The sequence below is a fragment of the Dasypus novemcinctus genome, chromosome 26 (genome assembly GCF_030445035.2).
Source record: "Dasypus novemcinctus isolate mDasNov1 chromosome 26, mDasNov1.1.hap2, whole genome shotgun sequence".
Classification (NCBI taxonomy): Eukaryota; Metazoa; Chordata; class Mammalia; order Cingulata; family Dasypodidae; genus Dasypus; species Dasypus novemcinctus.
Genome location: NC_080698.1, coordinates 54,394,617 through 54,407,319, shown reverse-complemented (window position 1 = coordinate 54,407,319; position 12,703 = coordinate 54,394,617). Strand labels below are relative to the sequence as shown.

At 41.1% G+C, this 12,703-nt stretch overlaps 1 protein-coding gene across 6 annotated transcripts in view; it reads right to left on the bottom strand.

Annotated features, from left to right (window-relative positions):
- The window catches only part of ACAD9 (acyl-CoA dehydrogenase family member 9), a 58,102-nt gene that overhangs the window by 23,912 nt on the left and 21,487 nt on the right, over positions 1-12,703 (bottom strand). For all 6 annotated transcript variants that reach the window (XM_023587773.3, XM_023587775.3, XM_023587774.3 and 3 more), the window contains exons 4-5: positions 5,190-5,296; positions 343-443 (exon numbers count right to left, since the gene is read on the bottom strand). In XM_023587773.3, the coding sequence (XP_023443541.1) occupies positions 343-443; positions 5,190-5,296 (208 nt within the window). The remainder of the gene's footprint in view (positions 1-342; positions 444-5,189; positions 5,297-12,703) is intronic.

Sequence of the window (12,703 nt, the reverse complement as noted above, 5' to 3'; positions counted from 1 at the left end):
CTTAATCTACAGTCCCACCCGCCCCACCTACTCTGGGAGTTGCTCTGAAGCTTGAATGCATGACTGTATGTCAAGGTGTATTGCAAATAACAAAAAAAGTTATTCTTTAATAGGGGCTGTCAGGTATGTGATCTCATTTTAAGTCTCACTAGGACAGAAAAAAAGGTAAATATAAAAGAAAATGAAGAGAACTGGTGAGAAATGCTGTCGAGCTGATCCTTTGGAAGATTTGAGGGAGGGAAGAAATGAGTCACTGATTCCACAAAAAGAGCCCCTTGTCCCAGTGAACCTGAGAAAGGCAAAGGACGCTTTGACATGACTTTTCAAGCCAGAGGTGCAGACCTGGCTGGCTCCATAAGGCAGAAGGCGGCAATATGTTCCCCCGAGGCCAGCTTGGGCAAGTACTTTGTCTTCTGCTCCTCAGTGCCTGCCAAGATGATGCCCTAAACAAAACACAGGCAGAGTTATTTCGGCTGTGGGGAGAAAAGAGCATGTCAAATGTGCTTGCAAAACACTCCCTCCTGTATGTGCAAGTTCATGGAGACAGAAAGTACAGCACAGAGTACCAGGATGAGGTGCAGAGAGGCGATGGGGAGTTACTGCTGATGGGGAGAGTTTCCAGCTGGAGTGTAGGGAAAGCTCTGGTCATGGACGGCAGTGAGGGTGGCATGACACTGTGAACATGAGGAATCCCACTCTGAGTGGGATGCCTGGGAAGGGCTGAGATGGAAAGTTTATGTTGAATATATGTCTCCACAATTTAAAGGAGAAAAAAAATGTCCACCTCTGAAGAGAAAAAGCAATTCGCTTAGAGCAGGCAGCCTCAGGTAAGACTGGAGAAGACACTGGGAAGCAGGAGCCAGGCTGATGGGAAACTGTGCACTGGACCCAGAGAGCTCTCAGGCGGGAGCGCCCGCGCTTTCCAGCCCAGCTTCCCCACCTCCTGGCTGTGTGTCTTTCTCTGAGCCTTCATCTAAACTGGGGATAATCTTCCACACTGGAGGGGTGGTTTGGACAGTAAAATGAGAGCATATGGAATGACTGAAAGCCACGCCTGGGGTAGAGAAGGGGCCCAATCAATGCCAGGCTTCTCTACTCCTTTCCCACCAGTGCCAAATGACTTTCTTAAAATAACCGCATCCAATACATGTGTTCTTATTGGGTGAGGAGGCCTGAGAGATGGGCTGAGCATTCAGCTCATCCCTGAGTGGAAATAACCTATAACAGGAGCATAACCGAGAGCTGTGGGACCTTGGATAAGTCGTTTACCCTCCAAGCTATTGGGTGAGAGGAGACGAGAGCATGAGCAGCGGAGTGCTGGCTGACTCAGCTCAGGAGGGAAGGCCCACTTCTGGCCTGAGGAAGGAGTCTGCACAGAGGCAGTAGCCTCTGACCTGGGCCCTCAAGGTGGGTCAAAGGAGACAGGGGTGGGAGGAGACTTGAGGGCAGGACAGAATGACTGAAGGGCCGCAAGGGCAGGTCGTGTGTGCAGGGGCTGAGGGCCGGTCTGGGTAGCACAAGGGAGGGCACCAAGGGCGGGGCCATGAGAACATGCCAGCCCCCCGGAATGTGCCCCTTGCACTGCTTTTTTTTTAAAGATTTATTTATTTATTTAATTCCCCCCCCACCCCCCAGTTGTCTGTTCTGTCTGTCTATTTGCTGCGTCTTGTTTCTTTGTCCGCTTCTGTTGTCGTCAGCTGCACGGGAAGTGTGGGCGGCGCCATTCCTGGGCAGGCTGCTCTTTCTTTCGCACTGAGCGGCTCTCCTTCTGGGGCGCACTCCTTGCGTGTGGGGCTCCCCTACGCAGGGGACACCCTTGCGTGGCACGGCACTCCTTGCGTGCATCAGCACTGCGCATGGCCAGCTCCACACGGGTCAAGGAGGCCCGGGGTTTGAACCCTGGACCTCCCATGTGGTAGACGGACGCCCTAACCACTGGGCCAAGTCCGTTTCCCCCCTTTTACTTCTTGAAAGCAAGTGAGCCTCCTGCCTTAGCCCTGTGAGACTCCAGGAGACATTTGAAAAGCATCAAACAGAAACTCCAGAAATTAAATGTGGTATATACATACAATGGAATACTACTCAACTGTAAGAAGGAATACAGTACTAACACATGGGATAACATGGATGAATCTTGAGGACCTTATGTTGAATGAAGTAAGCCAGGCATTGAAGGACAAATACTACATGACTTCTCTGATAAGAAATACGCAAACCAAGTTGTCTCAGAGAGCTAGAGATGGATGCTAGGCTTACAGGAAATTTGGGGTGGGGAGACGGTTGTGAGCTGATGCCTACATGGGTGAAATCTATGATAAAGTGGAGGTAAGTATTTGTACAGGGAAGGGATAAGATGGGGGCATAGGGATACCTTTGGGTGGGGCTTTGCAGGCTTGAGGGGGACTAGGGTTAGGAGGATGGGCTAGATGGCCCAAGGAATTGGGGGGAGGGCTGGGGGGAACCGCTGAACATGGGAGATGGTTGGGTATGTGGTTGAAACTATAATGTTGAGAAAACTCTTTAGAAAATATTATAAGGAAGGATTACCTGTTTAAAGTGCTTAACGGGGAGCAGGGGGCATCTGGCACAGGGGCAGGCTTCTAGGGAGTGTGTGAGTGCTCATCTTGTCATAGTGGGTTATATCACTGGGTGGAGACCCACACAATGAGTCGGAAGCTGTACCCACATTCTGGGGAGGCCTGATGTTCTGAAATCGAGGGAATTGTGTCTTTCGAGAGAATTGGTGGCTCCCAATGGGGGAGGACAGTCTAGTGTGTCAAGCAAGTACCTGTGAATCTGGTCCTTCAAGCAGTGAAAATTGATTGTCACTATGGGCCCTGAGGGGAAGGGCAGAGAGGAATAGAATATATGGAAACAGGGTAACTGGGGGGCAATGGAAGTGTTCCACAAGATTGTGCAAGGATGGATATAGGACATGTTAAATTACACCAAAAATGTATAAAAATCTACAGGCTAAAATGTAAACCATAATGTAAAACAGAAGGTTAACTAAAAGTTTAGAAAATTGTACAGTCTAAAATATAAAGTATAATGTAAACCAAAATAGAATCATGTTTGATAGCTATGTTTCAATATCTGTACATCAGCTGTAGCAAACATAACATGAACATGTAGAAAGATCATTGCTGGGGAAGGGGGAAAAGGGTTTGATGTTGGATATATGGGAGTCCCCTATATTGTATATGTGACTTTACTGTGGTCTAAAACTTTTTTGAAGACAAAATTAAAAATTAGAAGAAAAAAAAGAAAGGAGTAGACATTGAGGAAGAAATGAAAGAAATTGCCTTGCCACTGTACATATAGGGCAAAACCTATTACAGCGATGGAAGACAAAATGTCAAAAACAAAGTTTTATGGTATTTTTCATTTTTTAATATCCCAATTTATTTTTACTTTATTTTAGCTTTTCTAAATTGGTATGTATTCTATTTCTAATCTTTAAACCTATCACAACTATTTCATTTTCCTATTAATTGAATTTGGCAATATATTAGGCTTCATTTTTGAAGAAGTTTTAGACCACAGAGGCGTTCAACTATGGCAGGGGAGGAACGCTGGTGTGGGGTGTTATTGATGGGGAACACATGGTTGGGAGGGAGTTCTCCAGGGCATGTATAAAGGGTACATAAAAATGTTCAGATATATGTTGGGTATTTTCACAGTAGTTACAGTTACAAATGACAACTGAGGGAGTGCTGAGTTCATAGCCAGGGGAGCTCTGCCACATTCCCCAATGGAACAGCAACAATCCCCCAAGTCCAAGGGCAAAGACCAGTGAAGAAGCATGCTCCAATGATGGGCCCTTAACACTGATGACTATGCTTATGAGCCTGTGTGCTTGCAATTTCAACTAGGCCTAGAGGTGCAGGGTGCCTAAGAGTTACCTCCTGAGAGCCTCCATATTGCTCAAACGTGACCACTCTCTAAGCCAAACTCAGCATGTAAACACATTACCTTCCCTCCACTGTGGGACATGACTCCCGGCAATGAGCCTCCTTGGTGCCAAGGGATTACTACCAATCACTAACTGGTGATGCAATTAGAAAAAGACCTTGAATAAAAAGAGGAAACTGGTAAAGACAAATGAGTTATGTGGCTAAGAGTCTTCAAAAAAGAATCAGGAGATCATCAGAGGGGTCGCACTTACGCATGCCTCAGCAGGATGCCAGAGACAGCCAAAGTAAACACAACCCCAGGTAATGGTGCTCATGAGGGCTACAGAGACACACAGATTCTACAACCATGGCTGTTAGCTCTGGAGTTCAGTGCCTTGTCAGTGGGCCCTACTTTGGAATTTGTGTTCCTGAGTGTGATGGAGTTGGGACTCAGGTGAAATTCCTACACATGCCTCCTCTGTCACTTTTACTGAACCTGTGGTTGGCACTGGGGTTGGTATATATCCAAGAGGCTTCATCTCTGGACTGGCCATGTGCCAGCTAAGCCCTGAGCCTCAGCAGAGTTGCCGCTCCTACTCTCCAGTTTGTTAGACTTACCCAGGTCAGCTAACAGGGAGGTAAAGATGGTCAACCACCATACCAGGGAACCGAGAGTGCCTACAACTGCAAGCAGGAGAATCACATCCATCAACCATGTGAGATCTAAGCCCCCTCTTGATATAGAGGTGGAGTGGACATCACCATCCCAGGGTCCACAGATGAAGGAATAAAATATGGATTAGAGTGAACATACTGGTATTCTACTATAGGACTATTGTGGCTAGGAATGGAAGAAACTGTAGCATTGATCTGGAGAAAGTGGCCACGGGAGTTGCTGAGGGCAGGGAGAGGGAAGAAGAGATGTGATGTGGGGGCATTTTCGGGACTTGGAGTTGTCCTAAATGATATTGCAGGGACAGATGCTGGACATTATATATCCTGCCATAACACACTGAATGTACTGGGGGAGAGTATAAACTACAATGTAAACTATAATCCATGCAGTATAGTAGTGCTCCAAAATATATTCACCAAATGCAATGAATGGTCACACTGATGAAAGAGGATGTTGATGTGGGAGGAGTGGGGGTATAGGGTTTTGGGTATGGGGGATCCTCTTATATTTTTTTAATGTTACATTTTTTGTGATCTATGTATCTTTTTAAAAAAAAAAGACAATTTAATAAAAAATTAAAAAATTAAAAAAATAAAAAGAAACGCCAGACACCTGACCTTGAGACCGATGACCTGGTGTGCAAACAGGGTGACGGCAATTGAGAAGTCCAAGGAGATGATCTCCCCTAGCCGTGCAAACATAGTGTTGGAGAGACCCAGGCCGCCTGGGAGAGGAGAGCGATCAGTTAGAATCTAAACTCAAATTCTTCCTGTTAAAGGTGAGCAGTTTTATGGTGTTCTTGATTTTAAAGCAATACCACATCATTTTTTAAAAAATCACAATACAGAAAAGTACAAAGAAAACAAACCACCCAGGATCTTATCACTCAGAAATAGCATTGTTGCATACATCCTTTTAGACTCTCTCCAGGTATATAAACATCAACACAGACAAATAAAAATATAGTTTTGAGTATATCTAGATATATATACTTAATATAAAAATACTTGTTTACACATTAAATCATTTAGAGTGTTGTGAATACCTTCAACCACAGATATATATTTTTATCATAAACTTAACAGCTATAAAGCATCCCAGTGCCCAGTAGCTAGGACAGGGTTTCTCAAACTTGGCACTATTGGCATTCTGGGGAGAACAACTCTTTCTTGAGGGTAGGCAGGGGTGGGCTGTCCTGTAGGATGCTTAGCAGCATCCTTGGCCTCTATCCTCTAGATGCCAGTAATACCCTCTGACACACACAATGGCGACACAAATGTCTCCAGACATGGCCAAATGTCCCCAGGGGGACAAAACTGCCCCAGGTTTGGAATCCTTGCTCTGGGAATAAAAAGACAAAAAGATTACCGAAAAAAAAAAAAAATCCTCTGGACTCACTTCTCTTTCAGAAAAAACAGCCAGAGGATAAGCAGAAATGGCCTGAAAAAAAATGTTTTAGGGTTTAGGGCACCAGGGGAAGGCTGAACACCAGTCAGAAGAGAAGAATTATAGGGCTTGTGGGAATGAAAAACATATTAAAGGCATATAACAGCAGACTTGAAATGATAGAAGAATAAGTGATGCAGAAGACAGAACAGCTGAAATTGAAGAGACAGAACAGAGAGAGAAATGAATGGGAAAAAAACTGGGCAGTAGCTCAGGGAGTTGAATGGTAACAAGAAGTGCAGTAGCATATGAGAGCCCCAGAAGGAGAAGAGAAGGGAAAAGGGGCAGAAAGAGCATCTGAGGAAATAATGGCCAAAAACTTCCCAACTCTCACGAAAGAAATGACTACACATGTCCAAGAAGCACAGCATAACCCAACCAGAATAAATCTTAACAGACCTATTCCAAGACACATATTCCTCAGAATAATAAAGAGAAAATTCCGAGCCCAGAAAGGGAGAAGCAAACATCAAACGATGGGGAAGCAGATTTGGCTCAACTGATAAGAGCATCCGCCTACCCATGGGAGGTCCAGGGTTCAAACCCAGGGCCTCCTGACCCATGTGGTGACCTGGCCCATGCACAGGGCTCATGAGCACAAGGAGTGCCATGCCATGCAGGGGTGTCCTCCACATAGGGGAGCCCCATGCAGAAGGAGCACTCCACAAAGAGAGCCACCCCACATGAAAAAAAAAGTGCAGCCTGCCCAGGAGTGGCACTGCACACACAGAGAGCTGACAGAGCAAGATGATGCAATAAAAAAAGACAAAGATTCCCGGTGCCACTGACAAGAATACAAGTGGACACAGAAGAACACACAGTGAACAGACACAGAGAACAGACAATGGAGAGGGAGGGAAGGAGAAAGGAAAAAAATAAAGAAATAAATCTTTAAATAAATAAACAAACAGATGCCCAGTAACACTTAGTGTGGATTTAGCATCAGAAATCATGGCAGCAAGAAGACAGTGGCATGATATAATAGGACACAAGAAAAAAAATTGCCAGGCCAATATTCTTTATTCAGCATTAACTGTCCTTCAAATTTAAAGATGAGTTTGAAATATTCACAAATAAACAGAAACTAAGAGAGTTTGTAAAAAAAGAGTTTGATCTTGCTGGAAGTATTAAAGGGAGTCTTACAGTCAGAAAGAAAAAGACAGGAGAAAGAGGCATGGAAGAGGTGTAGAAGGGAAGAATAACAGAAAGAATAACTAAAAGAGTAAAAAGACAGAAGAAAATAAGATATGACTAAGAATAAAATGGTGAAAGTAAATAATGCATTTATAGTAATATTGAATGTAAATGGAATAAACCCCCAATCGAAAGATACAGGCTAAGAGAATGGATTCAAAAAACATGAGCCATCCATGCTGTCTATGAGAAAACTCACCTCAGATCGAGAGATACAAATCAGGTGAAAGTGAAAGGTTGGAAAAAGAAATTCTGTGCAAAGAGTAACCAAAAAAGAGCAGTGTAGCTATACTAATATCAGAGAAAACAGACTTAAATGCATAGAAGTGATGAGATATAGAAGGCAATTATATATGAATTAAAGGGACAATCCACCAGGAAGAGTAACAGTCGAGTAACAGTCATAAATATCTATGTACCTAACCAGGGTGCCCCAAAATATCTGAGGCAAACTGACAAAACTGAAGGGAGAAAGAGACATCTCCACAATAATAGCTGGAGATTTCAACACACCACTCACATCATTAGACAGTACTAGACAGAAGATCAACAAGGAAACAGAGAACCTGAAACAAGCTAGACCTAAAAGACACATTCAGAACATTGCATTCCAAATCAGAAGATTATATATTCTTCTCAAGTGCTTATGGATCTTTCTACAGGATACACATGTTGGGTCAATAAACATAAAAAACTGAAATTACACAAAGTACTTTCTCTCATCATAATTGAATGAAGCTGGAAATCAATAATAGGTGGGAAAGGGGAAATTCACAAATACATGGAGGCTAAGCAATACTTCTAAACAATTAGTGGATCAAAGAAGAAACTGTAAGACAAACCAGTATATATCTGGAGATGAATGAAGACAAGAACACAACTTATGAAAACTTATGGGATAAAGTAAAGGCACTGCTGAGAGGGAAATTTATAGCCCTAAATGCCTATATTATGAAAGAAAAAAGAGATATTTATAAAATCAAAGTCCCACCCGGATACCTGGAGAAACAGAAAACGAACAACAAACCAATCCCAAAACAAGCAGAAAGAAAAAAATAAAAGATAAGAGTAGAAATAAGTGAAAATGAGAATAAAACAATAGGGAAAATCAACAAAACCAAAAGCTGGTTCTTTGAGAAGATCAATAAAATTGGCAAACCCTCAGCCAGACTAACAGAAAAAAGAGAGAAGATGAAAAGAAATAAAACCAGAAATGAAAGGGGGGATGGTACAACTGACCCCAGAGAAATAAAAAGGATAATAAGAGGATATAACGAGAAACTGTATGCCAAAAAATTAGACAAAACGGGTGAAATAAATTCCTAGAAATGCACAAACAACCTACAACGACACTGCAAAAAATACAAGAAATCATATTTAAAGAGACTGAATCCAAATCACATTTAAAGAGATTGAATCCATCCTCAAAAATCTCCCAACAAAGAAAAGTCCAGGACAAGATGGCTTCACGGGTGTATTTCAAAAATTTCAAGCATTTAAAAAATTAACACTAATCCTGTTTAAATTGTTCCAAAAAATTGAAAAGGAGGCAAAATTACCCAACACATTTTATAAAGCCAATATCACCTTCATACCAAAGCCAGATTAAGATACTATAAGAAAAGAAAATTATAGACTAATCCTTGTAATGAATATAGATGCCAAACTTTTCAACAAAATACTTGTAAAGAGAATCCTACAGCATATTAAAAGAATTACATACCATGACCAAGTAGGATTTATTCCTGGTAGGCAAGGATCATCAGCACAAGAAAATCAATTAATGTAATACATCACATAAACAAATTAAAGATAAAAACCAGGTGATCCTCTCAATTGATGCAGAAAAGGCATCCAATAAAATCCAGCATCCTTTCTTGATAAAAAAAACTTAGATGATAGTAATAGAAGTTCCTCAATATGATAAAGGGCATATATGAAAAACTCACAGGCAAATTCATACTCACCGGAAAGAGACTGAAAACTTTCCCTTTAAGATTGGGAACAAGACAAGGAGGCCCACTGTCACCACTGCTATTCAACATTGTACTAGAAGTTCTAGCTAGAGCAATTAGACAAGGAAAAAAATAAGACATCCAAACAGGAAGTAAAACTCAGTATTAGCAGATGACATGATCCTATATTTAGAAAATTCTGAAATGTCTACAGCAAAAAGCTACCTGAACTAATAAACGAGTTCAACAAAGCAGCAGGATAAAAGAACAACATGCAAAAATCAGTAATTTTCTGTACACTACTACTGAACTATCTAGGGAGGAAATCAGGGGGAAAATACCATTTACAACAGCAACAAAAAGATTCAAATACCTAAGAATTACTTTAACCTAAGAAGTATAGGACCTATATTCAGAAAACTACAAAACACTGCCAGAAGAAATAAAAGATGACCTAAACAAATGGAAAGACAGTCCATGTCCATGGATTAAATGACTAAACATCATGAAGTTGTCAATCCTACCCAAACTAATTTACAGATTCAGTGGAATATCAATCAAAATTCCAACAGCCTACTTTACAGAAATGGAAAAGGCAATTACCAAATTTATCTGGAATGAAAAGGGCACCATAAGAGCCAAAAACATCCTAAAAAAGAAGAGCAAAGTGGGAATACTCTCACTGCCTGATCCTGAAATATATTACAAAGCTACAGTGGTCAAAACAGCATGGTATGCATAAAGATAGACACATTGATCAGTGAAATAGAATTGAGAGTCCAGAAATAGACCCTGACCTCTAAGGTCAACAGTCAACTGGTTTTTGACAAACCTACCAAGTCCACATTAGCAGGACAAAGCCTTTTCAACAAATTGTGCTGGGAGAACTGGGTATATATAACCAAAAGAATGAAAGAGGACCCCTATCTCACTCCCTATACAAGAATCAAAGACCTAAATATAAAAGCCAGGAACATAAAACTACCAGAAGAAAATATAAGGAAACATCTGTAAGATCTCGTGGTAGGTTGTGGTTTCTTGGACTTTACATCTAAAGCACGAGCAATAAAAGAAAGAAAAAAAAACATAAATTGAACCTCCTCAAAATTAAATACTTCTTGATTAGTAATCGAAGAAAATGTGGCATTGGTGTGGAGAAAGTGGCCATGGTGGCTGCTGGGGGTAGGGAGTGGGAGGAAGAGATGTGATGTGGGGCATTTTTTGGGGTTGGAGTTGTCCTGGGTGGTGCTGCAGGGACAGTTACTGGACATTGTGTGTCCTCCCATGGCCCACTGAGTGGACTGTGGGAGAGTGTAGGCTATGGTGTGGACCACTGACCATGAGGTGCAGCAGTGTTCAGAGATGTATTCACCAAATGCAATGAATGTCTCATGATGATGGAGGAGGTTGTTGTTATGGGGGAAGGAGTGGGGTGAGGGGGTGGGGAGTATATGGAGACCTCATATTTTTTTAACGTAACATTAAAAAAATAAAGACAAAAAAGAAAAAAAAGTCACTGTCAAGAAAGATAGGAAAGATGAAGTCTATGTTAAACAAGGATAATTAAACCTTTCATTATTTAAAATTTGAAAAAAAAATTAAACACTTCTATACCTCAAAGGACTTTATCAAAAGGGTAAAAAGCCAGCCGACTCAATGGGAAAAAATATTTGGGTTTCACATATATCTGATACAGGTTTAATATACACGACATATAAAGAGATACAACTCAACAATAAAAAGATGAATGACCCGATTTAAAAATGGGCAAAAGAGTTGAATAGACATTTGTCCAAAGAAGAAATACAAATGGCTTAAAAAAAACATGAAAAAAATGTTCAACATCACTAGCGATTAGGGAAATGTAAATCAAAGCTATAATGAGATATCATTTCATACCTATTAGAATACAAGAATAGGCGAGGATGTGGAGAGACAGGAATGCTTATTCACTGTTGGTGAGAATGGAGAATGGTACAGCTACTATGGAGGACTGTTTAGCAGTTCCTAAGGAAGTTGAATATAGATTTGCCATGTGACCTGGCAATACCACTACTAGGTACATACTCAGAAGAACTAAAAGCAGTGACACAAACAGACATCTGCACCCTGTTGTTCATAGTGGCACTATTCACAATTGCCAAAAAGATGGAAGCAATCCAGGTGTCCATCAAACGATGAATGGATAAACAAATTCTGGTACATTCACACGATGGGATATGAAGTTATAAGAAGAAATGAAGTTGTGAAAGCATATGACAACACGGATAAACCTGGAGGATGCTATGTTAAGTGAAGCAAGCAAGATATAAATCAACAAATACTATATGATTGCACTATTTTGAACAAAATATATTGTGTAAACTCATGGAGTTAATAACTAGAAATATAGGTCACCAGAAAACAGAATGAGGTTAAAAAATGGAAAGCTGAGGATTAAGCTCTACAGAAATGGTAAAAAGGTTGTTCATAAATCTTTACAAATAAACAGAAATGGTGAAATCACATCACAGCGTTTGTATCTAGCAGTGCTAATATATGGGTATGATAGTGGTTTAGAGGTCATGTATATTACTAGAAGAAAAGCTATAAAATGTCACATGGGACTGCAGAGCACAGTGAAACCTCATGTGAAACATGCATATGGATAACATCGCACATATAAAACTCTTTTTTCTTTCAAACCAAACAAATGTACACTAATGTTACAAGATGTTAATATCAGGTAAAAATAAAACCAAAGCAAAATATGGATATTACTGTATAGTAATATATAATAATCTTCCACTAAGGGTAATTTTTAAAACAAGGAAATATACTAAGTGAAGGAAACTAGAAAAAAGGCAATACATGTTTGACTTCATCTATACAAAATATAAATACAAATATATTAGAAAGTTGGAAACAGAATAGCAACTATGTATAGCAGGAGGAATATAGAGATTGAGAGGTGATTAAGGGGTAGAGTTACTTTTGTTTGTCTGTTTTTTATTATTATGGGAATAATAAAAATGCTCTAATAATGACTGAAGTGGTGAATGCACAATTATGTCACTATACCAAATACCACTGGTTGTATGCTTTAGATGGATTGCATGCTTTATTAATATGTATCAACACAATTGATTAAGAAAAAAAATCCCCCACTCAACTTTTGTATTTCCCACTTAATCTTCACAACCCTTTCAGAAGCGGCCAGGTGACCTCAGATCCACATTACAAAAGACTAACTGAGGACTGAGGTCATGTGGCCAGCAAGTCGCATACATAGCTGTGGGCATGGGGGCCTGAACTCAGGGTCTTGGGCCACTGGTCCTGGAGCCACTGCTCACCTCCAGAGAGCCCTTCACACAGAGCACACAGCAAGGTGTGTCCCTGGAGGTGCGCAGGACAGGGGCCCTGCCTGGCTGTGTAGCTCCCTGCAGTCTGCACAATAAACTGTGCCCGTGAGACCAGACTCTGTACTAAGGGACCCCGACCCCACTCTGTCTCAATCCAAGCACTTTTGCTCTTACTTGTTTCACAGACCAAGATAG